The sequence below is a fragment of the Spinacia oleracea genome, chromosome 6, assembly GCF_020520425.1.
Source record: "Spinacia oleracea cultivar Varoflay chromosome 6, BTI_SOV_V1, whole genome shotgun sequence".
Taxonomy (NCBI): domain Eukaryota; kingdom Viridiplantae; phylum Streptophyta; class Magnoliopsida; order Caryophyllales; family Amaranthaceae; genus Spinacia; species Spinacia oleracea.
The window spans coordinates 72,240,032-72,266,860 of NC_079492.1; the positions used below are offsets into that span (position 1 = coordinate 72,240,032).

At 37.8% G+C, this 26,829-nt stretch overlaps 2 protein-coding genes across 2 annotated transcripts; one reads left to right on the forward strand and one right to left on the reverse strand.

The window, feature by feature from the left end:
- Positions 1 to 1,283: 1,283 nt before the first annotated feature.
- Positions 1,284 to 11,572, reverse strand: LOC110786348 (protein FREE1). The gene is made up of 10 exons (XM_021990893.2): positions 10,536 to 11,572; positions 8,987 to 9,073; positions 8,761 to 8,892; positions 4,410 to 4,541; positions 3,669 to 3,734; positions 3,484 to 3,594; positions 2,587 to 2,679; positions 1,993 to 2,026; positions 1,787 to 1,860; positions 1,284 to 1,690 (listed from the first exon to the last, which is right to left on the reverse strand). Exons 1-10 carry the CDS (start codon positions 11,457 to 11,459, stop codon positions 1,613 to 1,615), a joined length of 1,731 nt encoding a protein of 576 aa, XP_021846585.1. The 5' UTR covers positions 11,460 to 11,572; the 3' UTR covers positions 1,284 to 1,612.
- Positions 11,573 to 13,150: 1,578 nt separating this feature from the next.
- Positions 13,151 to 15,293, forward strand: LOC110786339 (protein FAR1-RELATED SEQUENCE 5-like). The gene is made up of 3 exons (XM_056832339.1): positions 13,151 to 13,852; positions 14,343 to 14,943; positions 15,028 to 15,293. The coding sequence occupies exons 1-3, from the start codon at positions 13,151 to 13,153 to the stop codon at positions 15,291 to 15,293; spliced, it is 1,569 nt and encodes a 522-aa protein (XP_056688317.1).
- Positions 15,294 to 26,829: the final 11,536 nt, after the last annotated feature.

Genomic DNA, 26,829 nt, shown 5'->3' on the forward strand with positions numbered 1-26,829 from the left:
CAACATATTAAAGGAGATAATTAAATTTTTAAATAGTGTATATTATATTTTATTAAGGAAAAACCAACCGGACTGAAGACCGAAAAATGATATATCTCAACCCAAAGAACGGACCGATAAGCTCCGATCCGATCGGATTCGGTCTAGGTCAGTTCCATCCGGTCCATTTTTTTGGTCCGGACCAATTTTTGCACACCCCTTCCCACACCTTCCATTGCTTAATGATCTTCTTATACCTTTACATGGTAAAATGTTATTCAACATGACGATTTAATTTGTTACTAACTTTCCTTCCTCCTTTTTACTAACATAATAACGAATTAACGATTACTAACTTTCATACGTAGTAATAAATTACTAACATATCTTCAAACTTCAAGAACCCTCATAAACTTTTTATTCAACTAATTGCTTGTTGGTTCTGTGGTAATTGAAGCTGAACTTAAAAGAGAGAACCCGTATTCAATCCCCCGCAACAACAATTAGGAGGAGATTGAAACCTATCCACCCATAACTCGTCCAGATTCCAGATTAGCCTTAAGGGTGAACCGAAAAAGAAAAAAAAAAAAACTTTTTATTCAAGGCAAAACAATACAGACCCCACAATATCTATTATTCAAGGACACCCACCTACCCACCCAAACTCTTATACTATAGTTAAGATCTACGTATTATTCAAGGCAAAACAATACAGACCCCACAATATCTTCTACCACTAATGCACACCCACCCACCCACCCACCCAAACTCCAGTCCAGTAGCTTCTCTAGTTACATTCGTAATACTCAAAGCAAACAGATTCAAATATTATTAACAAGTGCTAAAATTTCTCGATTTTGCATTTGTTGATCACATTTAGGCAATCTCCCTGCAGCACTATCAAGCTCGCATTCATTTGTAAGCTAAACACCATTGCCTTCGCTTAGACTATAGAGGGATCAAGTGCTTCGTTTACCACCCATAGTACCTCACCCTTACTTCGTTAACTTAAAAAGTTCCAACCTTGACAATTATCACTTTTACATGTCCTACCCATAGTACCTCACCCTTACTTCGTTATAAGTTGGTAATTTTCAAAAAAAATAAAAAACATACACATAAAGTGGTAATTTCAAAAGTTGGAACTTTTTAAGGTGGTAATTTCAAAAATACTCAAATGCCAATTAAAGACAAATTAACAATATGCAACTACATCGAAGAACAGTGATGTCAAAAACAATGACGGTCATTTTCAGAACAAGACATGTGATCAAACACAACAACAACCAGAACAAGACATGTGATCAAACACAACAACAACCAGCCGAGAAACCCGATAAAACACAACTTTCCATCCTTGAACCTACTTACAGGACAAACACAGAATTGTATACACAAACATGAAAATCTCGATTTTGACAAAACACCTTGGTGATCTTTTCCTGAGACAAAAAAAAGGGCAACAGAAACTCATATACAAACCCAGTAAGAGAACTTGACCCAGAACTTGGGGAGGAGTAGAAAAGAAGAGGATATCACACTACCAGCTATCCGTTAATTATTAAACACTTAGCCAATGAATGTAACTGAACAAAATATAAAACTTGATACGACAAGAGGAGGCGATGCGACATCAATGAGCACTCACGAGGAATGGATGCTGACACACACCGCACTCAATGGTTTCTGAACCAGAAGATGGTACTTGGACCTGATATAAGAACGGAGGAAGTGGTTTGGTTTGAGTCAGAGCTTCAGCTTCAGTTGGAATATTCTGAAAGAAAAGATGCAGAAATTACAAACAAACCTGCAAATGGACGGTGCATGTAGGACATGCAACTTCTCTCATCCGCTTACCACCAGAACCTTCTATCTTTGAACCTGCATGCAGACATTTAGTATTCAACTCAGTATGTTTGTTAGATACTTAGATGGAGCCATGGAGCAACTTACCACTCAAGCATTAATACATTATTTTCTCAAGCATATTCAAAACCAAGAAGCGATGTTTACCTGATGAAATTCTCAGGTTCTTTTCCATTTCTTCCTGCCATGATGAAAAAAAAAACCCAAAAGAATAAATATTAGACATTGAGACAAACTACACTACTATAGGCAGACAATTGACAGCTACAATCCCTAATATTCCGAGCGTAAGATATGATCACTCAATATTCAAATATATAACCCTCAAAATTGTTTAAGCTGTTACCAGTCAAGAACTCTCCTAAGGACAACTACAGTCCACCTCAAAACCCCGCCTTTGGCTCCTCAACAAAACTAAGGAAAGACACGGCTTTTCCATATGGTCTTTGGAAAGTACCACAAACATTCACCAAGAAACCCTCTTTTTCTAAATCTTATGAAAAATTACTGTTTCCTTCAAGTAAAACTGTAAAAGTACAGAGTATCAATCCAATTATCATTCATGCTACTCAAGTTTTGCAAACTATATGAGTGGCAGAAGCCTTCCCCTAAAAGTACAGAGTAATTGGCTTAAATGCATCCATTTCCTACTTCAACCCAAAATATAAACTACATGTGCCTGAAGTGAACCATAAAGAAGGCACATGACAAGGAAACAAACATATACTAGTAAGTAGTTACCTGAAGCTTCTTGGCAAGATCTTCGTGACTCTGCAAAGAGATTGGTCTGGTAGATGCTTCCTTCGCCATACTAAGCCTTTGAGATACATGTGCCTGTATCATGAGAAGAGGTTACTCCATCCTAGTATCCTACTATGAATCATTTCAAATAAGCAGACCTACTACGTTTACATCTGACTTTCACAATACTAGCCATGAAACCAACACAAACAATTAACGTTTATCATCATGAGTGAACTTCAAATTATATCCTAGGAATCCATGAAAATGAGCTGCTAAAACAGAATGAACAATGCTCTACGCCAAATGCCTCACTTTCTTACCAGTTACCACTACTCGTACATTACAGTATTACATTACTTGGACTTGTATTCCACAGCAAATGCCTCTGTCTGGCCTTTAATTTTAAGACACATGAGATTTGGATGATTTAGATCAGCAACTTTTTTTTTTTTTTTTGGCAACTAAAAAAAGGGATTTATTAATTACTAAGAGATAGTACAAGGAAGCTTAAACCACAAGAACACAAAACCGAAACAAAAAAAACAGCTGTACAGCTCAAAATAGTAAAATTCCACCTCGAACACTTTGTACATGCCAGAAAAGTAAAAGAAACAAGAGACACCAATCACCATGCAAAGACCTTGTGCTTTTCAAAATTCCACAGGAGCTTTCAACATCAAACGACGATTCACCCCCCCCCCCCCCATATTAAATATACAAGAATAACAATGAACGGATACAGTAACCAAGTAAGATTATTACACTTTATAAGACATGAAAGGAAATGTAAACTGTTACAGAAAACACGGATAGGACAAGCAGATCATAGGAATTTCTACCAACATGATTTGCAAGTATCAGGATATAATGCAAATAAACCAGTCAAATGCATACCATGCATCGATCACACACACGAACTGCTTGAGCACTGTCTTCCAAAGTGAGGGGAGTTCTACCCTGAGTACATTTGTCACAGAATACATCTCCACAGTTTCGGCAGTGATGCTAGACAGAGAAAGCCAGGGTCAGAACACGTGACAAAGAAACCAAAGTTTCTCAATACTCAGTTCCAAACATACCCTACGATTGAAGGCACTAAAATCTCCTCCACATCCTGTACACTTGGATACAGCTTCATCGGGTACCTAATATAACATGCAAATAATTTATATGATGAACAAACTCTCACATTATTCAATACATAAGACAGTAAATAAAGGAGCCAACAATGCTACCATTGCCTTCGGCTTTCCAATTTACAATTTATTCATCCAACGAAGAATAAGTTGATCAAGCAACGACCTTCTGAGTTCTGAACAAGAATATGCCACAAAATTCATGTAGAAGAGCCAGCACAGAATTTAAAAGGGAACCCCATAACTAAAGAAAGAGTGTGCCCACATAAAATGGCAAGAATAAACGATAAAACATGAAATAGGTGGCTTCAAAAGCATCATGCTACTAATCAGGAATCAACTTTAAATATTAAAAGCATCAATACTGACTCTTGGACATAATATCCAAATTAAAATAACTATGTCTATTACTTTCCTCGAGAAAACCCTCCAGCAAAAGACAAGCCTTGGAAACTCAAAAACCATACAGCATAAAGGATATCCATACTACAATTCAAATTACACAACACCAATAAAGAAAAAAAAAAGTACATCCATTCAAGAGTATCCAAGCATTTGGTTTGGGCTAAAGCACTACCAGGAGATTTAGGGACATAATTTCAGCATCAATAGCAGCAAAGCCACCCTCCAATATTGATATATAACAGACATGGAAGTGAAAAGAAAGTGAAGAGAAATCATTACCCAATGATCTTTCTCTTCATTGACAGGTTTTAGCTTGTTCATCCAGTCAGCAAAACCTTTCTTCTTCTCTGCAGACTGATCCATGGCTTTGGGTGGCTCAGAAGACCTGATCCTCCCACCCATCTCCTTGAACTGCAAATTGAACACAGAAAATGTCACAACTATGTACACCACCCTCAAAAAAAAGCACATAGATCATCAATTCATCACAAGCTAATGTTTATTCCTAAAGACATAATTCTTGAAAAGGTACCATATAACTTTGTTGTGATACATTGGTAACATGAAGTAGAATGAAGTTTTAGTTGCAAAAATTAAGAGTAGGTGGAGAATCGGATATACGAAGAGAGCTGAAGAGAGATGAGAAAGATGGTATTAAATTTGCAGATAGTAGAAAAGCAAAACAAAGTTATCTGGCATTCGAGTGGACAACTAACTCCCAAGGAATTACAATTGAAATGATATTTTTCTCAATGAATACGTTTGCCTTCCCTTTTGTATTTATACCCCTGTATAACTAACTTCCACCAAGCTGATCACACCTTCCATTTGACATCACAGCAGAACCTATAACGGGCAATTTTCATGCTCTATTCATTCTAACCTTCCACTTGCACCTACAAATATGAACTTGATCTGAGAACTTGGGTAAGTAGCTGGATCAGTTTCATAACAGTATAATACCACCATACCATACCAGATACCACTATCCCCAATGCATTAGTGAGGCTACTGCCTAAGGGCTAAGGCAGGGTAAGGACATGCAGCCTGTATACTGTACAAAGAAAGGCTCTATTAAAATATAAGCTACCCTACAACTGGAAAGAGGTTGCATCAGTTAGAGCCTTGACCATAAAGGCCCCACGTAACAACCAAAATGTTAAAATGGTACTTTGATACAGATACCTTGACGACTAGCACCCAAACCCCCCTACCCCACCTAAATACTTTCTCAGTGCTACCCTGTTTTACCCTTCGAAATTGGAGCACCTTCCTCCGAAGGGGGTAGAATAAAAAGTTGGCTTTTGTCATACCAAAGAAAGGGGACATAAGCAAGCACCTTTTTTGAAGTCCTTTTCTCATCAAAAATGAAGGTAGTCCGATTCCAGCAACAACATTTCCTATCAACTGGAAAAAACATGCCATGATATTGAATGGTTCAATAACATAATTACTTTGAAAATATTCATATTTATCAACTCACAGTCCCATAATAGAAACGAAAGAAGGCTGAGTTAAGAGCAGTAGGATGACTACGGCAGAAATGGAGTACTAAGCTAACATAGTGCATCAATGTGGGGTGTGAAAAGTTATGCATGGAATATAAACCTTATGGTGCCAGGATTCCTGACTACACTTATCTAAAACCTGAGGTTCCTTAATCTAGTTCCTGTCAAATTTTCATAATCAACAAGGAGTCAATGCAATAGCACACCAATCTCAAATACCAATAGAGAGAATGGCATCATGACTGCTCCAATAATCTATGTAGCTGGCTGATTAATATTGTCATCGTCACGATGTCACTCCATCTCATTGTGCTACCAATTGGTTTCTTCACCATGCAGCCCCTAAACTCTAGGAATCCATGTTACCACAAGGTGTGTCCATGGGGGCATGGAGTGCAAAGCTGGTCAAAATTAAAAGGAAGCAAGGAACCATGTAACTTTCAAAAGCTTTGTATGGTTCAAACTACATACATGGAAAGAGGAGGACAAGACTATACGAGATAAACCCAGTAATCCACCAAGCAATTTTAAGAATGTTAGCTGATTTGTTGATTTAAAGACCATCCCAGCTACATGGAAGTAACATTGTACTAGCTTTTGTGTTCACGAAGTATTTATCGCTTTTGGGTCAATTGGAAACAACCTCTCTGCAATTGCAGGGTAAGGTTGCGTACGTCCGACCCCCCCTTACCTCGTTTCTTGCGGGAGCCTCTTTGAGGCAATGGGGTAATGATAATGATAATGAAAAGGCCTGTTCAACGGTGTTCCTGATTCAGCTCGGTTATAAACAGGTAAGACCCAACCCACGATGTTGATGGACAGAGCCTAACCAGATTTGCACATCAGAATCTTTAGCAGGGCGGTGAAGACCCTAAACAGATCGATCCTCGCCTTCGGTCCCAGCCTCCCAGGTCAATCTTTTCTCTGTTTGACTGCGACGCCGTACCTCTTTAATTTTCACTGTGTTCAAAAACTATCAACTTCCCCCGAATAATATAAAAATAAATAAAATCAATCTAATGATCTAATCAAATTCCAAAGACCAAATTTCCCAACCCACTTCCACGCATTTAGGAATTTATAAAAAAAAATCCACTGACCACTTACTGGATTGAAAAGTCAGCATTCAATATTCAATTGCAGCAAACATGGAAATCAATTATCTCGAAGAATTGAAGAAATGATTGCAAGAAACAGAGAGGGGGAAAAACTCATAAAAAGTGAAGTTGGGAAATTTCCTCTCGAACACAAGCACTTCAGATCTTAGAACAAATAGGGGAGTACTCACAGACTTTTTAGAGAATTCCTTGGCTTCAGAAAATCTTAGAAGAAAGAGGCAACAAATTGCATGAGCTTCTGTTGTTATGATCACAAAAAAGATTCAACAGTAGCAGGCAGAAGAATGAAAAGTGAGAATCAATGGCAGCATTAGTGATTCTGGCAGGGATGATGATTTGTTCTACTCGCAAAAAGAAGTATGGAGGAAAGTAGAGAGATAGTGGAGTTTGAAGAAAGGGAGAGAAGCTATGGAAATCTTGGAAGCCATGGTTTTTTTTTCCACTATAGATGAAAACAAGTCATTCATATATAACTCAGATTTATTTCAAGATTAAAAAGAATCCCATTTTTCACGACCCCTCCCATCTAAAAGCTCAGGCCTGCCTTTCCCAAGATTCACCCAGTTTCACAAAGCTTCCTAGCATGTACATGTAGAGGACCTTGGGTGCCTCCCTGGGAAAAGATAGAAAGTTAGATCCTATTCCAGAAACAGGAGTTGTTGAATGTCTAGAGAATGAGAGTATCTCCATCGGCAGGGAGGCAGCTCTCGGAGGGGATTCCCCGTAAATCAAAAGGGAACGACCAAGTGTTGACACGTGTCCAAGCTCTCCAAATTTTAGGGACCACAAGTAGGAATAAGATAGGAAGCCATTTCAGATTTTAATAGCATAGTTGGTCCTTTTTCTAAAATATTTGAGAAAGAGAAAAATGGGAAGTAACTCTGGGGTGCTTTTACCATTTTTCTGCTTTCTATCTATAACAAATTAAGTAGCACAGACGAAGATGGGATCATGGGATCCTAGACTCCTAGAGGTCAGCTCTCCCAACCCTTATACAATTCCAAGCTAACTTAGGTAGATAATCCCCTCAAAAGAAAAGGTAGGAAAAATGTACGATGTATATTATTCCTAAAACCCAAGGCAAAAAAAATGCTACCTTGCCACATGTAGCCTCCTCTTAATCGCTGAAATGGTGCCACATTAGTGCACCACATGTGACATGTGTCAACTTCTATTCTAGAGAAGAGAGTTCAATTGGTACATGTACTTTCTAATAAATATTCATCATTACGAGTATAACTTATTATCAATTATGCCTCTATCACGCATTAAACCATCTCCCCAATTATCTTCAACAGTTTCGTTAATTAAAAAACATTTAAAATCTCATATTGCTTGCAATGACCAGTCGGCATCGCTCCATAACTAGTATTAGTGGAAAGCCATGAGACTATTAACTTTGAACATGTACCTAGCTTCTCATTTTTCCATGTCATTTCCCAATTCCCATTTGCAAGTATGTGGGCCAAATAACATTTATAATTATACCTACTCAAGGAAGCTTTTATTTCACATGTCATTATCTTCCGAAATAAGCTCTTTAAAGGCATACTAGCATGGCTAAATATCTCAAATTCCCAGACTTAGGATGCACATGATTTTGCCATTAGAAAGCTAATCATTTCATCTAACATGCATGTATATCGTATAAGAAGGTCAGCACTCCAACAACGGTATGTGCGAATATGAAAGAGAAGAAAAAGTTATGTGCATATGCTCACATAATCACATATAAACGTGATATCAGAAATTTAACAAGAACTAGCGAAAGAGTCAACATGAAATTTATATGTAACAAAAAAAAAAAGCACATGCAAAAGTCTTTTACAATCAGGAATATGTTTAATGAATTTTGTGTGCCCACACTCACGTCCAGATATTAGGAATTGTGTACACTGACGTGTCCAAAACTTGAATATACCTAACGGCTGTGATCAAAGGTAAGAAACACAGCTAAAATATGGGGTAGGAGGAAGGGGATACACATTGCTTAGGATAACGAACCTGCACGGTAGCAGCTGTCACTGTGTCCAGAATTGTATTTGTAGTATAGCTATTTGATTGCAGTCTAATACGTCTAGGCTCCACATCAACAGGAGTCTTCGACCAGAACGCAAATGTAGATGAGTCATATTTCTACATAAGAAATCAAAAAACGGAGAAGGAAAATTAGTCCACTAACCATTGCAACATAAATGGAGATGGGATCTTTAGATTTTTGTCAACTTACATCACATCGTGTCACATTCTCAAGTGGGTATATCCTCAATGTACGACTGGTATTAGGATCAAGCATGCGTATCCCGTCCAAACCAACCTGAGCATGGATGGCAACAAATTTTGATATAATTAAGAAAAAAAACTTGTGGGCAGTGCAAGCACAAGACAGAAAAAAAATTGTCAAATAATTTCATTGTATGCCCATGGGGGATGGGAAGGAGGGAGGGAGAGAGAGCGAGCAACGGAAGACAATTTGGATGCCCACAAGAAACTTTCAATAGGTTATACAATTTGTCACACTCAATAGTTATAAATGCTATGCCCTACAAAATTATTAACATCAGAAATTCAGAAGAAAGAATGAGAAAGTTAACAGGTACATAAACAAGTTTGTATCACACTTAGGCCCTGTTTAGTTCACCTAATTTCCACTTATTTCAGGAAAAATAAGTTCAGAAGCCCAGTTAAATTCAGATAAGATAAGTTCAGGAAAAATAAGGGTTGACCAAGTACAACTTATAACTAAAATAAGTTTTGATAAGTTTTAATAAGTTCAGATAAGTTCAGATAAGATAAATTCAGAAAAAATAAGTGAAAATCAGGTGAATAGAACGCACCCTTACTGCCTCATTTAATCAGAAGAAAAGTAGGTACACAGATTGTGTTAACCGACTACCTACTCGTATAATGCATCAGGCATGAGCTCGGGATTTAAAAGGCAACATAGAGCTTCAAAAGAGTGTCTTATATAGATTGCTTGTGTTGTAGCTAATAAAGCATATAATTTCATTTGTCTGATTGACACAATGCATCATTGGCCAAGACAAATTAAAATGCATCATTCACTTTTACCAACTTTTTCACAACTACCTCGATCTTTAAGGAGTGCAACATAGAGGATAGGAAAAAAAACTATGGAGACTCATGCGATGAGGAGAGAGATAGAGTAAGATGAAATAAGGTCTCATGTGATGAATACAGAGATAGAGAGAAACCCACGCAAATAAGGTGTGTTGCTTTTATTCCCAAGTACTCTTACAAAATAAATTGGTAAGTGATACACTCTTTCGAGAAGAATGAAATGTATTTTTCGTATGCCCAGATAAGAATAGCAATTCTTTCACAATGAATAGATTGTTCAGCCAGATTGGCACTAGACACACCATTGAAAATAGTAAGCTATACTTTCACACCATCAAGTAAGCTTCCAAACTTCATTCCCACTTCTATTATACCACTTAAAAAAAATGCACAAACCATTCACACATTGGAATACTTTACAAGTGCATCTTGAATGGTTTGTGCAGTAAAACTCGCTAATTTAGCTACATTCTAGCTGACCTCAAAAGTTAACAACCAACTAAATCCCGTTCTTTCCCAAACATCTCACTCAAAACCACATATAGAAATTCTAATCCCCTTCATGATGACAATACATTGTTCTAAAACTGAAAGGCAACAGGAAATCCAAGCTCGCTAAAGGACATACAGACGCCAAAATCAATAAGCACAACAATAACAGAATAAATCGCATGTAAAAGACTGCAAGAACAGCATACCATACAGAGAACATCCATGATACTCTGGCCACCACTTTCAGGCAACAGCTTGACCCTAAACTTCTGAACTCCACTCTTAGCATCGGTATTCGACTCTGCCTTGGGCACTGCCCTCACAACCTTCAAAGAGCTAGGCTTTTCCTTTTCCTTCTCCTTCTTTGAGGAACCAGAAGGAAAGCTGATCGCCCTCCCATAATCATCAAATAACCCAGACCAATTGGACGACTTCGACGCTGTCCCACGGGCACCATAGGGTTCCGATTTCCCCTCATAAGCATACGCCCCATCATCCTTGTAATCATAGCCACCTCCCGAATTGGACCTTCGACACCCGGAACTCCCATATCCCCCTAAATTCTCGTCAAAATACCCCGGTCCGTAATCGAATTTCGAGCTATTATCATAAGATTTCTCATAATAACTAGGGTTGGAGTTTAAATTAGGGTTAGGGTAAGTCGGTGGAGGTGGAGGAGGGGGGTAATTCTGGGGAGCTGATTGTTGGGGTTCATACGGTGGATAATACGGCGTCGTTGGGGGAAAATGCAATTGGGCCGGCGGAGGAGGGTAATGCCCATGAGAATCAGGCATAACAGGTGGCGCCGGCGGAGTATGAGGTGGCGGAGGAGCGTAGTGAGGTTGAGGAGGAGGAACAGTGGGAGGGAGAGGATCGGAAGTGTGTGGAAAAGGAGGGTAATTTTGGGAATATGATGAAGAGTAATCGGCGGCGGTGGCGGCGGAAGTGTGAGATAAATAGGAGTTTGTGGCGGCGTAGGGAGGCGCAGAAGCGTAGGATGGTGGGGAAGGAGATGAATGAGGGGGGTCAGGACCGGTGTAATATTGAATTGGAGGTGGTTGATGGTGGTGGTGGGGGTCGTTGGGGTGGTGATAGTAAGGAGGGGCGTTGAAATCTCCAGCTTGCTGCATTTGGTTTGATCGCCGGCGATGAGACGTTCTACGAATTACAATTGGAAGAATTGCTTGTGGTTGTCGAAGAGAGAAAACGCCAGGAGAGATGAGAAATTTTGCCAATTTTGTCCGGGTGTGAATCTAATGTATCTAATATATATCAATTCCGCTTGCATGGACCCGGTCCACCATAAGGTTACCATGGACCAGGGTAATTAAGTAATTTTGCAGCGCTGAACCGTTTGAAATCACGTGTTCCAAAATAACAGAATGCGCGAAACCCTAAAATTGAAATCTCTCTCCTACAGCAGCAGCTTCTCTCTCCTACATCAGCTTCTCTCTCCTCCAACAGCTTCTCTCTCTTCGAGCTTCAACAATGGAGGACGATTTAATCGATTTGAATATCGATTTATATCGCGCAATAGAAGAAAAATTGTATAATTATGACGGTAATATTCTAATCCTAATAACTAACTACGAAGAATTATAGTAACTTTCATACTCGTTGAGTAATTATTATTATTTTAGAAAATTTAGAGAATCATAGAGAAGTATATGACGTTGAAGATGAAGATGAAGGCACATCTCAGCAAGTTATGGTTGCAAATCAATGTATTGAAGAAGGTATGATATAGTATCTCTTAATATATATATATAGTAACTGTTATGTTGATATAGTTAACATATTATAATTGAGTAGTGTAACTAACATATAAAGAGGAATTATATTTAACGTAGAGTAACTATAACATACAAAGAGAAACTATGTTTAATGTAGAGTAACTATCTCATATAGACAGGACTTATAGTAACTGTAGAGTAACTATAAACTATAGAGACTAACTATATAAAATGAAGAGTAACTATCACATATAAAGAGGAACTATATACTGTAGAGTAACTATCACATATAAACAGGAGTTATATTAACTGTGAGTAACTATAATATATAAACAGTAACTATATAAAATAAAGAGTAACTATCACATATAATGATAACTATATTTAAAATAAAGTAACTATAGTTTATGAAAGGTAACTATATTAATTATAGAGTAACTTCACATAACGAAATAATCTATATAAGAAATAAACTACATTTAACTTATAATAACTATAACATATAAAGAATAACTATATTAACTGTAGAGTAACTATAACAATCAATAGATCCTAAGTAAGTATGTTAAATATAGAATAACTATAACAAATAAAGAGTAACTATATGAACTGGAGAGTAACTATAACAATCAATAGATCTTAAGTAACTATGTTAAATATATAGTAACTATAACATATAAAGAGTAACTATATAAAAATGAAGAGTAACTATCACAATTAATGATAACTATACTTGTATTTGTACAGGTTCAATAATACATTTAATTAATACAAACCACAGCATCTTTGAAAATCCAAATAATGAGCAGGAAGAAAACATTGATAAAGAATTAGATGGCAGTTTAATTGGAGAAGCAAGGAAAACAACCGATGAGATTTATGATCTATATTGCAAACATGCTGCTATAATTGGTTTTAGACTTTTAGTGTACGAAAAGGGAAGAATAGATATAAAGAAGGAACCACAATTGTTAAGGAAAATACTTCTACTGCTCTGCTGCTGGAATAAGAGACCCTCCTAAAAACAAAGAACTCAAAATGAAGATGATCAATCAGATGCAAAGAAGAAAGAAAGGAGAAAGAGGATAATGATAACAAGAACAAAATGTGAAGCTCAAATATTTGGAAAGAAGAATGAAAATGGAGATTTTGAAATAGAAAAGCATGTAGTGGTACATAATCACCCATTGACAAGAGAAATAAGTAATTATCTCCACCGATCGGAACGACAAATGACAGAACCTAAAAAAGAAGCTATTGAGGCAATGTCAGAATGTGGTCTAAGACCAATGGAGTCTTATAGGTATATGTCAACAGAAACTGGCGGAGAAGACTGTGTAGGTCATACGATGATTGATCATCTAAACTACTGCTACAAGTTAAAAATGAAGCAAATTGATGGCAAGGATTCACAAACACTAGTGAACAAACTGTATGACATACAATCAATAGATCCCGAGTTCTTTTTCAGAGTAAGACTCAATGCTGGAGGAAAAGTTGAGTGCCTATTTTGGAGGGATTCTATGATGAGAGAATATTACAAAATATATGGAGATGTTCTAGTTTTTGATAATACATTCAGAACCAATAAGTACAATCTCATATGTGCTCCATTTGTTGGTATCAATAACCATTGGAAAAACACAATGTTTACTTGTGCTTTCATTGGGGGTGAAACCACAGAATCTTTTGTTTGGGTGTTTGAAACTTTTCTGAAGGCTATGGGAGGAAAGCACCCTATATCAATTTTCACTGATCAAGATGCAGCTATTGCTGCTGGAATAGAACAGGTACCTCTTCATATATTATAGTTACTATTTTGACAATATAGTAACTCTTTGTAAAAAAAAGTTACAATTTTGACAATATAGTAACACTTAATACAATATAGTTACTATTTTGACAATATAGTAACTCTTTATAAAATATAGTTACTATTTTGACAATATAGTAACTCTTTATAAAATATAGTTACTATTTTGACAATATAGTATCTCTTTATAAAATACAGTTATTATTTTGACAATATAGTAACTCTTAATACAATATAGTTACTATTCTGAAATTATAGTAACACTTTATAAAGTATAGTTACTATTTTGACAATATAGTAACTCTTTATAAAATATAGTTACTCTGTTGACAATATAGAAACTCTTAATACAATATAGTTACTATTTTGACAATATAGTAATTCTTTATAAAATATAGTAACTCTTTATAAAATATAGTTACTATTTTGTGGAACTATATATATATATATTCATTATTGTTTTTCAGGTTTTTCCTTCTTCAAGACACAGGTTATGCTTGTGGCACTTGAGTAAAAATGCAAACAGTAGGTTTGGTTTATTGAAGTCTGATAAAAACTTCAAAAACGCATTCTACAAGTGTTTAAGTGGGTGTATAACACCAAATGATTTTGAAGAAACTTGGAAATCTATGATCAACACTTTTAAGCTGGAAAAAAATAACTGGTTCAACAGATTGTATGGTCTTAAAGAAAAATGGTGTACAGCTTTAAGTAAAGATTTTTTTTCTGCTGGTATACTTTCTTCACAAAGAAGTGAAAGTACAAATCATGCTGTTGGATTTAAAGCAAATAAAAGTACAACATTAACAGAGTTCTATAGTATTTTTCAAGCTACAATAAATCGATGGAGAAAAACCGAAGAAAAAGACGACTTTGACTGTACAAGGGGAATACCTACTTCAGAGCTAAGTATGCGTGCTATATTGAAACAGGCAGCAAATGTATACACGATAACACTTTTCCGTGATTTTGAAGAAGAGTTCAAGCTTTCTGTGGCAAGTAGTACAATGTTCAAGGGAAGTGTTGGAAGAACAGTGTTTTTTGAAGTGTGGATAGAAGGAATAACAGGTAAAAAAACTATAAATCTTTATTTAATATTTGGAGTAGATGTTCTTTTGAATAATATTATATTATATGTAAATAATCTAACAGGATCAAGACAAGAAGTTCAATACAAAATGGAAGATTCAACCGTCACTTGCACATGCAAAAACTTTGAAGAATCTGGATGGTTGTGCTTCCATTGTTTGAGAATATTGCATTTACATTCAATCAATACAATTCCAGATCGTTACATAACAAGAAGATGGACTAGATATGCAAAGAAACAGATATGGGAAAGGGTTGATACAATAAAAAGGGAGAAAGGTGAAATCAACAATTTTACTGGTTGGAGATTACATATGATCAAAAGGTAATTTTTCAATATACATTAGTTCATTTTCATATAGTTACAACTACAGTTGATATTTGACTTCTGTTAGGTTATGATACATATGATATTACATAAATCATGCGGAAACAACCATTAACCCAGGATTACATATTATTTACACATAATCATATAGCATAATTTAGATGCATACTCTTTGTTGCGTGCCCTCCCTAGCTGCGCCCGAACCGAGCAAGAACAAGTCTTTAGGACTCCAAGTGTCGTCCCTCCGTAGATAGTCCACAGCACGTCCGGATCCGCCTTAAGATTGACGAACTAGAATCGCCCTTAAGGTACTAGAATTTTCGGCACTTTTGAGCAAGATGTGTGGCTGAATTTTTCTCTCAAAAACTCACTTTGAATACTTTTAAAACTCGTTATAAACTGTGAACCCAGGCCACATATTTATAGGGTTATGGAAAGGGAATTGGAATCCTATTCAGATACAAATTAATTAAACCTAGAATCCTACAAGAACTCTAATTTAATTAATTTATCAAATAGAACTAGGAATTTAATCATTAACCGAACTCTGCACGTTTTAGGAAACGTGCACGAACACAAACACTTACACACGCACACACGGCAGCCACGATGGGCCGCCCATGCGTGCGCACGAGCAGCAGCCCACGCAGCGAGGCCTGCGCAAGCTGCAAGCCCACGCAGCTCCCGCGCGCGCTGTGCGCGCTGTGCGCGCTGCCACGGCCTGCTGGGCCTGGCCTTGCGCTGGGCCTGGCGTGGCTGTTTGTGCGGCGCGCTTGGCTTGCTGGGCGATGGCCTGGCTTCGTGCTGGGCCCTCGTCCGGCAGGCCTCGTCCGATGCTTATTCGTACGATACGCTTCCGATTAAATTTCCGATTCCGGAATTCATTTCCGATACGAACAATATTTAACATTTCCGATTCCGGAATTAATTTCCGTTTCGAACAAATATTTAATATTTCCGTTTCCGGAATTATTTTCCGATTCCGGTAATATTTCCGATTCTGACAATATTTCCGTTTCCGGCAATATTTCCGATTCTGGTAATATTTCCATTTCCGATAATATTTTCCGATACGTGCCATGTTTCCGTTTCCGGCAACATCTACGACTTGGATAATATTTATATTTCCGATACGATCCATATTTCCGTTTCCGGTAATATCATCGTTTCCGGAGTATTCATTTCTTGCCTGTGACGATCTCAGCTCCCACTGAAACCAAGATCCGTCGATTCCGAATATCCATAGATAGAGTATTTAATGCCATTAAATACTTGATCCGTTTACGTACTATTTGTGTGACCCTACGGGTTCAGTCAAGAGTAAGCTGTGGATTAATATCATTAATTCCACTTGAACTGAAGCGGCCTCTAGCTAGGCATTCAGCTCACTTGATCTCACTGAATTATTAACTTGTTAATTAATACTGAACCGCATTTATTAGACTTAACATAGAATGCATACTTGGACCAAGGGCATTATTTCCTTCAGTCTCCCACTTGTCCTTAGGGACAAGTGTGCATTTCCTAATTCCTTTGTCGCTCGATGCTTGCTCTTGAACATAAGGTAAGAGTTGTCATCCTTATTATGTCCAGAGGTGTTTCTCGGTTTCAGAGTTCAACTGATCAAATAAACAGATAATCATAGCCTATGATTCATCCGAGCACGGCCATGCATTTCACAGTTTCTAGCTCTCCGAGTGGCCTTGTATAACTTTTAAGCATCTCATCCCGATTTATGGGAGGACAATCCCAATCTTGCGATCTTGAGATTAGACTTCGTTTGATAGGTGATTACCTGAGCGTTGCCTTTATAGCCTCCTTTTACGGTGCGACGGTTGGTCAACGTCAAAGCAACCAGTTCTCAAACAAGTAATCTCAAATCACTCAGGTATTGAGGATTTAGTGTCTAATAATTTAATGAAATTTACTTATGACAGATTTTCATCTCTTACAGTAAAGTTTCATAGGTCTTGTCCGATACTAGTCTTCCCAAAGTAAGTATCTATGCAAATGATTATGACATTGCCATGTCCACATAGTTCAAGAAACAGAAAGTCATCTTGCATTCTAATCGTCTAACGTTTTCTATGCGTCCAATTTTATAGAAAACTCCGACTAGGGACCATTTTCAACCTTTGACATTCAAGTTCACTTGATAGACATTTCTTAGTCACAGGACTGGTCCTGACAGTCTATCTTGAATATATCGTCAAATTGAAGGGACTCATCATTTAATAAACCACAAATTAAATGGAAAAATGAATTCTTTTCATTTATTGTGAATGATTAACCAATAATGTTTTACAAAGATTTAAACTCTAAAACTTTAAAACATTAAACAGAGACATCAAAGCCATTCTCCAATATGCTTGATTCCCATAGCTGCAGTGTGCGAGTTGTGCTTCGCCTGCGGCAGAGGTTTAGTTAATGGATCTGATATGTTGTCATCAGTTCCAATTTTGCTTATCTCGACTTCTTTTCTTTCAACGAACTCTCGTAGAAGGTGAAATCTACGAAGTACATGCTTGACTCTCTGGTGGTGTCTAGGCTCCTTTGCCTGTGCAATAGCTCCGTTATTGTCACAATACAGGGCTATTGGTCCTTTAATGGAGGGGACTACACCAAGTTCACCTATGAACTTCCTTAGCCATATAGCTTCCTTTGCTGCTTCATATGCAGCAATGTACTCCGCTTCAGTTGTAGAATCCGCAATGGTGCTTTGCTTAGCACTTTTCCAGCTTACTGCTCCTCCGTTGAGGCAGAAGACAAACCCAGACTGTGATCTGAAATCATCTTTGTCGGTTTGGAAACTTGCGTCCGTATAGCCTTTAACAATTAATTCATCATCTCCACCATAGACCAGGAAGTCATCTTTGTGCCTTTTCAGGTACTTCAGAATATTCTTGGCAGCAGTCCAATGCGCCTCTCCTGGGTCTGACTGGTATCTGCTCGTAGCACTGAGTGCGTACGCAACATCCGGGCGTGTACATATCATAGCATACATTATTGAACCAATCAATGATGCATATGGAATCCCATTCATTCGTCTACGCTCATCAAGTGTTTTTGGGCACTGAGTCTTGCTTAGAGTCATTCCATGAGACATGGGTAGGTAGCCTCGCTTGGAGTCCGCCATCTTGAACCTATCAAGCACCTTATTGATATAAGTGCTTTGACTAAGTCCAATCATCCTTTTAGATCTATCTCTGTAAATCTTGATGCCCAATATGTACTGTGCTTCTCCTAGATCCTTCATCGAAAAACATTTCCCAAGCCAAATCTTGACAGAGTTCAACATAGGAATGTCATTTCCAATAAGTAATATGTCGTCGACATATAATACTAGGAAAGCAATTTTGCTCCCACTGACCTTCTTGTATACACAAGATTCGTCTGCGTTCTTGATGAAACCAAAGTCACTGACTGCTTCATCAAAACGTATATTCCAGCTCCTGGATGCCTGCTTCAATCCGTAGATTGACTTCTTTAGCTTGCATACCTTTTTAGCATTCTTTGGATCCTCAAAACCTTCAGGCTGTGTCATAAACACAGTTTCTGTTAAAACGCCGTTTAAGAAAGCAGTTTTGACATCCATCTGCCATATTTCGTAATCGTAATATGCAGCGATTGCTAACATTATCCGAATAGACTTTAGCATTGCAACTGGTGAAAAGGTTTCATCGTAATCCACACCGTGGACTTGCCTGTAACCTTTTGCAACCAATCTAGCTTTGAAAACTTCAAGTTTCCCATCCTTGTCCTTTTTCAGTTTGAAAACCCATTTGCTTCCAATGGCTTGGTAGCCATCTGGCAAATCGACCAAATCCCATACTTGGTTTTCAAACATGGAGTCTAATTCAGATTGCATGGCTTCTTGCCATTGCTTGGAGCTAGGGCTCGTCATAGCTTGTTTGTAAGTCGCAGGTTCATCACTTTCAAGTAATAGAACGTCATAGCTCTCGTTCGTCAAAATACCTAAGTACCTTTCCGGTTGAGATCTATATCTTTGCGATCTACGCGGGGTAACATTTCTAGATTGACCATGATTCTCACCAGATTCTTCTAAAGATTTCTGAGTTTCATCCTGAATGTCATCTTGAGCATTCTCTAGAGTTTGTTGTTCGACTCGAATTTCTTCGAGGTCTACTTTTCTCCCACTTGTCATTTTGGAAATGTGATCCTTCTCCAAAAAGACACCATCTCGAGCAACAAACACCTTGTTCTCAGATGTATTGTAGAAGTAATACCCCTTTGTTTCCTTTGGATAGCCCACAAGGATACATTTGTCAGATTTTGGATGAAGTTTGTCTGAAATTAATCGTTTGACGCAACTTCACATCCCCAAATCTTAAGAAAAGACACATTTGGAGGCTTTCCAAACCATAATTCGTATGGAGTCTTTTCGACAGCTTTAGACGGAGCTCTATTTATAGTGAGTGCAGCTGTATTTAGTGCATGTCCCCAAAATTCTAATGGAAGTTCGGCCTGACCCATCATTGACCTGACCATGTCTAGCAAGGTTCTGTTCCTCCGTTCCGACACACCGTTCCATTGTGGTGTTCCAGGAGGAGTCAACTCTGATAGAATTCCACATTCTTTCAGATGGTCATCAAATTCATAGCTCAGATATTCACCGCCTCTATCAGACCGCAGTGCCTTAATCTTCTTGCCTAATTGATTCTCTACTTCACTCTGAAATTCCTTAAATTGTCAAAGTCCTTTTTGGTATTTATGTTATATACTTGTTTGTCGTGATCTAATAAATAAAGTCCATTGACTAATCTAGCAGATCCATAAAACATCTCTTTAAAATAAAACGAACAACTATTGTCTTTTATTAAAAAGGAATATCCCTTAGCATCTAAGCAAGAAACTGAAATGATGTTTTTAGTAAGACTTGGAACATGGAAACATTCTTCCAGTTCCAAAACTAGCCCGGAGGGCAACGACAAATAGTAAGTTCCTACAGCTAATGCAGCAATCCGTGCTCCATTTCCCACTCGTAGGTCGACTTCACCCTTGCTTAACTTTCTACTTCTTCTTAGTCCCTGTGGATTGGAACATAAGTGTGAGCCACAACCTGTATCTAATACCCAAGAAGTTGAATTAGCAAGTATACAGTCTATAACGAAAATACCTGAAGATGGAACGACTGTTCCGTTCTTCTGATCTTCCTTTAGCTTTGGACATTCTCTTTTGTAATGGCCTATTCCATCACAATAAAGACAGCTTGATGTGGACTTGTCCTGCTTTGATTTAGCATTGCCCTTGGACTTTCCACCTTTCTTGAATGGTCTCTTTCTAGCCTTGAGTAAACCTTTGGCTTCACAGTCCAGTACTATTTCAGCCTTTCTGACAAGGTGAATAAATTCTGCAACTGTTTCTTCTCTTGGTTCACTTAGGTATAGTTGCTTGAAGCGACCAAACCCACTGTGTAGTGAATTGAGCAAGACAGAGACTGCCATCCTTTCGCTTATTGGTGTTCCTAGTAGACTTAGGCGATCAAAATATGAACACATAAGATCCACATGGAACCTCAGTGGGACGCCTACCCTCTGTTTAGTGCGAAGGAGCTGAACATGTGTTTCTTGGACCTCCATCCTATAACACCTGTTGGGAGAACTAACCTTTAGACCAGACATTGATTCAATCAACTCATGGACGTTCAGGTCCCTATCCTCCGTACTTCCACGACAGATATCCCTCAGATTCTTGATGAGCGTAAAAGGTTCATAGGCTACAAACCTTTTAGCCCAATCATCAGGGATATTGTTCAGCATGAGACTCATAACCTTTTTGAGATCCGCATCCCAGGCGTAAAATCTCTCAGGGGTCATGTCTCTGGCATAGTAGCTTGGCATGGGATGTGACAGTACATACTCAAGTCCATTGAGTTTGACTATTTCAACTAGCTTAGCTTCCCATTCAAGAAAATTTGTCAGGTTCAGCTTGACCATAAGCTCAGAACCCATGATGATGTTTTGATTGTTGTTTGCCATATTAAAACTACAATTGAAAAGAATAAACAAATAAATAACCATTCACAGTTTCTCTTAATAAACTTAAATTCTAGCATACATGCATAATTCAATGTTTATTAAGCATTTTATTCAAATTATGTGTTCCGGCAGGTGTGACTAAAATGATTCCAAGATCCTAAAATCATTGAAGAACTAAGCACAGTTTGTCGACTTAATCCTAGAACATCTTAGGTAAGCAAAAGCCTTTTGCTAATAGTCTAGAAACTATTCTTGGTTGATAGGTACGTCTAAGAACTTATTAGGTAAACCTATCGATTTTGCCACGACATAAAAGGACTCCTTACTTATATCGTTGAGTTTCACCAAAACTAACATGTACTCACAATTATTTGTGTACCTTGCCCCTTTAGGACCAATAAGTAACACCTCGCTGAGCGAAAACTATTACTAGATTGATGTAAAGGATATCCAAGCAAGTGTATATTTTGGCATGGCACCTTTTAACTCAATTTTTAAGTTTGGAACTTAAGGCTCTTACTATGTTGGTTAGATTTTAAGTGAACTAAAATCCTTAATCATGCAACATAATCAAGCTTTTGATCTCATGCATTTTAAGACATATTTAAAAGCAATAAATAACTTAAAACATGCATAAGATAAATGTGATCTAGTATGGCCCGACTTCATCTTGAAGCTTTAACTTCAAAGTCCGTCTTGAAAATCTCCGTGGGAGGCACCATTTTCTTCAAATAGGATAAGCTATAACTAATTATAACTATTTGATGGTTCGCAGACCATATTTGAATTGAAAAATAACTTTGGTACTTTAGACCAATTACATTCAAATTAATGGTACGCAGACCATATTTTCTATCCTATTTGGGCCATACTAGTCACTTCATAACCTGCAAAACAGTACATATACAATATATACCATTCACCCATTCATTATCATGAATGGCCCACATAGCTGGTTAGTAAAACACATTATGCATCACGTAAACATTTGCAGCAATTAATCAAGGGCACCAATAATATACCAATTATTCAGTCCTTATTAATTCTAATCAAGTTGTTTTAACCTTAAGGATTTGTAGACCTAATCAAGAGTTTATGACTAAAAAAAAAACGCTCCCACTTAAACCAATAAATTCATATGCTTTACTAATTTTAAACATAAAAATGTATTTCTAGTCTAACCGGAAACATACAAATTTAATTAAAATTTAAAGCTCATATAAATTTATAATTGAATCCAAAAAGTTTAATTTAATTTCAGTCATTTATTTAAATTAATTCATGATTTTAATTTTAGTAAAATAATTAGAATAAATAACATTTATTATAATTACAATATTCAAAATTAAAATCCAAGAAAATAATTTAAATTATTAATTTTAAAATTAATTAAAATTACGTGAACTGAAATTTTCAAATTAAACATTCAAAACGATCTAATCGTAACGCAAACACCCTACGCATTGCACGCCCATGGGCCGCACGCACACAACCATCGCTGGCCATGTGCGCGCAGCCCATGCGCTCGTCGCATAGCTGCTGCATCTCCATCGCAAGCCATCGCACGCTGTGGTGCTTGCTGCGCGCGCGCCAGCGCTCGTCGCACGCGAGCCATCGCTCGCTGTGCGCGCTCGCCAGCGCTCGCTGCGCGCGAGTCATCGCTCGCTGGGCGCGCGACATCGCTCGCTGGGCGCGCGACATTGCTCGCTGGGCGCGCGACATCGCTCGCTGGGCGCGCGACATCGCTCGCTGGGCGCGCGACATCGCTCGCTGGGCGCGCGACATCGCTCGCTGGGCGCGCGACATCGCTCGCTGGGCGCGCGACATCGCTCGCTGGGCGCGCGACATCGCTCGCTGGGCGCGCGACATCGCTCGCTGGGCGCACGACATCGCTCGCTGTGCGTGCGAGCCATCGCTCGCTGGGCGCGCGACATCGCTCGCTGGGCGCGCGACATCGCTCGCTGGGCGCGCGACATCGCTCGCTGGGCGCGCGACATCGCTCGCTGTGCGCGCGAGCAACGCTGGGCGCAGCGCTCGTGGCACGCGAGCTTGCGCTCGCTGCGCGCTCTTGCGCGAGGCATTGCGCGTTGTGGCGCAGCTCGCTTGCTGCCCACACGCGACTGCCTTGGCTCGCCCTTCGCCCATGCCCATTCGTCCATTGCTCGTGGCCCACGACACAAGGCAGGGCTGCTGCCTTGTGCACGTGCACCATGCCTTGCTCATTGCATTCGTGCCGCACGGGCGACGAGCTCCCTTGCTCGTCGTCGCATGCCCGCATTATACAACACCCCTTAAGGGTAACACGAAGCGTCCATTGCTTTGTGCGTGCAAGTTATATGAACGAATCGCATAAAAAATTTAAAATTTATAAAATTAATGACAAATTAATAAATATTATTAATTTCATAATTTTAGGGCGAAAAATCGAAAATTTATTATCCAATTGATTTCCGATTGTTATGGATTCAAGCCTAGGTCATAAAAAATTAAAATTTATCATAAATTTACAATTTTTATGGTGGTTTTTAATCATAGGTTTCTAATTAAATTATAATTAATTATGAAAATCAAATTAATTCTAAATTATTCTAATTTTCAACAAATTAATCATAATTACAAATTAGATTGCATAATTAACAAGACTAGGCATTCAAACTTGTTAAACATATGCAGTAGGTCAATCAAAAATTCAAGATTTATCAACAAGAATCGCAAATATTTAATTTAACATCTTAAATTTACGAAATTTTGCATTCGAAAAACTAAAACCTTCGAAAAGTCATAGTTAGGCTTCGAATTTGAGAATTCTGGGTTCGGCAGAAAAATACTGTTTTTGTCAAAATTTTAGAATGCCTTTTACATGCGGAATTGACACAAAAATCACTCGATTTGGATGAGTAACGAAGAAACTGCCGAAAAACTGCGTACGTATAATTAAATAAACGCAATTTGCAATTAATTAACAATTACGAAAATTAATCACCCCTTTTAATTCTTGCAAATTTGTAATATTTAACCATGTTTATGCAATTTAGATTATGAAAATAATAAGGGGCTCGTGATACCACTGTTAGGTTATGATACATATGATATTACATAAATCATGCGGAAACAACCATTAACCCAGGATTACATATTATTTACACATAATCATATAGCATAATTTAGATGCATACTCTTTGTTGCGTGCCCTCCCTAGCTGCGCCCGAACCGAGCAAGAACAAGTCTTTAGGACTCCAAGTGTCGTCCCTCCGTAGATAGTCCACAGCACGTCCGGATCCGCCTTAAGATTGACCAACTAGAATCGCCCTTAAGGTACTAGAATTTTCGGCACTTTTGAGCAAGATGTGTGGCTGAATTTTTCTCTCAAAAACTCACTTTGAATACTTTTAAAACTCGTTATAAACTGTGAACCCAGGCCACATATTTATAGGGTTATGGAAAGGGAATTGGAATCCTATTCAGATACAAATTAATTAAACCTAGAATCCTACAAGAACTCTAATTTAATTAATTTATCAAATAGAATTAGGAATTTAATCATTAACCGAACTCTGCACGTTTTAGGAAACGTGCACGAACACAAACACTTACACACGCACACACGGCAGCCACGATGGGCCGCCCATGCGTGCGCACGAGCAGCAGCCCACGCAGCGAGGCCTGCGCGAGCTGCAAGCCCACGCAGCTCCCGCGCGCGCTGCGCGCGCTGTGCGCGCTGCCACGGCCTGCTGGGCCTGGCCTTGCGCTGGGCCTGGCGTGGCTGTTTGTGCGGCGCGCTTGGCTTGCTGGGCGATGGCCTGGCTTCGTGCTGGGCCCTCGTCCGGCAGGCCTCGTCCGATGCTTATTCGTACGATACGCTTCCGATTAAATTTCCGATTCCGGAATTCATTTCCGATACGAACAATATTTAACATTTCCGATTCCGGAATTAATTTCCGTTTCGAACAAATATTTAATATTTCCGTTTCCGGAATTATTTTCCGATTCCGGTAATATTTCCGATTCTGACAATATTTCCGTTTCCGGCAATATTTCCGATTCTGGTAATATTTCCATTTCCGATAATATTTTCCGATACGTGCCATGTTTCCGTTTCCGGCAACATCTACGACTTGGATAATATTTATATTTCCGATACGATCCATATTTCCGTTTCCGGTAATATCATCGTTTCCGGAGTATTCATTTCTTGCCTGTGACGATCTCAGCTCCCACTGAAACCAAGATCCGTCGATTCCGAATTTCCATAGATAGAGTATTTAATGCCATTAAATACTTGATCCGTTTACGTACTATTTGTGTGACCCTACGGGTTCAGTCAAGAGTAAGTTGTGGATTAATATCATTAATTCCACTTGAACTGAAGCGGCCTCTAGCTAGGCATTCAGCTCACTTGATCTCACTGAATTATTAACTTGTTAATTAATACTGAACCGCATTTATTAGACTTAACATAGAATGCATACTTGGACCAAGGGCATTATTTCCTTCAACTTCATGCTTAAACTTTATACCACATGTACTATAACTTAATTTTGAAAGGGCATAAGATAGCAAAGGCCAGAAAATTTATCGAGGAGAAGTTTAAAACGGATAATAAAGAAGTTGATGAAATCATAAAAAAGGAAGAAGAAAGGAAGGCAAAAGAAGAAGCTGCAAAGATAAAAGAACAAGAAAAGACAAAAGCTGAAGCACAACGACAAACACAAGACGAAGAATCAACTAATTCTGAAATAACAATTGTGCTTGATCCTGATCGTGCTAATACTAAAGGAAAGAGTAAGAAGAGAATAAAGGGTCAATATGACAATTACAAGCAGCCATCAAAGAAAGAAAAAAAGAAACACAAAGAATTTGGATCCAAGACACCAAATATTCAATTATTTACACCTAAAGAACAACTATTTTAGTGATGTTCTTGTTTTATATTATAGTTTTGACAATATAGTAACTCTTTATAAAATATAGTTACTATTTTGACAATATAGTAACTCTTAATACAATATAGTTACTATTCTGAAAATATAGTAACTCTTTATAAAATATAGTTACTATTTTGACAATATAGTAACTCTTAATACAATATAGTTACTATTCTGAAAATATAGTAACTCTTTATAAATTACTATTTTGACAATATAGTAACACTTAATACAATATAGTTTACTATTTTGACAATATAGTAACTCTTAATACAATATAGTTACTATTTTGAATCATATAGTAACTATTACCAACATATAGTAACTTTTGGAATCATATAGTAACTCTTAATACAATATAGTTACTATTCTGAAAATATAGTAACTCTTTATAAAATATAGTTACTATTTTGACAATATAGTAACTCTTAATACAATATAGTTACTATTTTGACAATTAGTAACTCTTTATATAATATAGTTACTATTTTGACAATATAGTAACTCTTAATACAATATAGTTACTATTCTAAAAAAATATTATGCAATCAAAATGACTTATAGTAACAATCTGTTTATCAAATAATAAAATACCATAAAAAAGAGAGTAATT

Coding starts and splice junctions, on each gene's coding strand:
- LOC110786339 (XM_056832339.1), top strand. CDS start 13,151: ATGATAACAAGAACAAAATGTGAAGCTCAAATATTTGGAAAGAAGAAT. Junction 13,853..14,342: donor TTGCTGCTGGAATAGAACAG/GTACCTCTTCAT, acceptor ATTGTTTTTCAG/GTTTTTCCTTCTTCAAGACA. Junction 14,944..15,027: donor GTGGATAGAAGGAATAACAG/GTAAAAAAACTA, acceptor ATAATCTAACAG/GATCAAGACAAGAAGTTCAA.
- LOC110786348 (XM_021990893.2), bottom strand. CDS start 11,459: ATGCAGCAAGCTGGAGATTTCAACGCCCCTCCTTACTATCACCACCCC. Junction 8,893..8,986: donor AGAATGTGACACGATGTGAT/GTAAGTTGACAA, acceptor TTTCTTATGTAG/AAATATGACTCATCTACATT. Junction 2,027..2,586: donor ATCTTGCCAAGAAGCTTCAG/GTAACTACTTAC, acceptor TCATCATGGCAG/GAAGAAATGGAAAAGAACCT.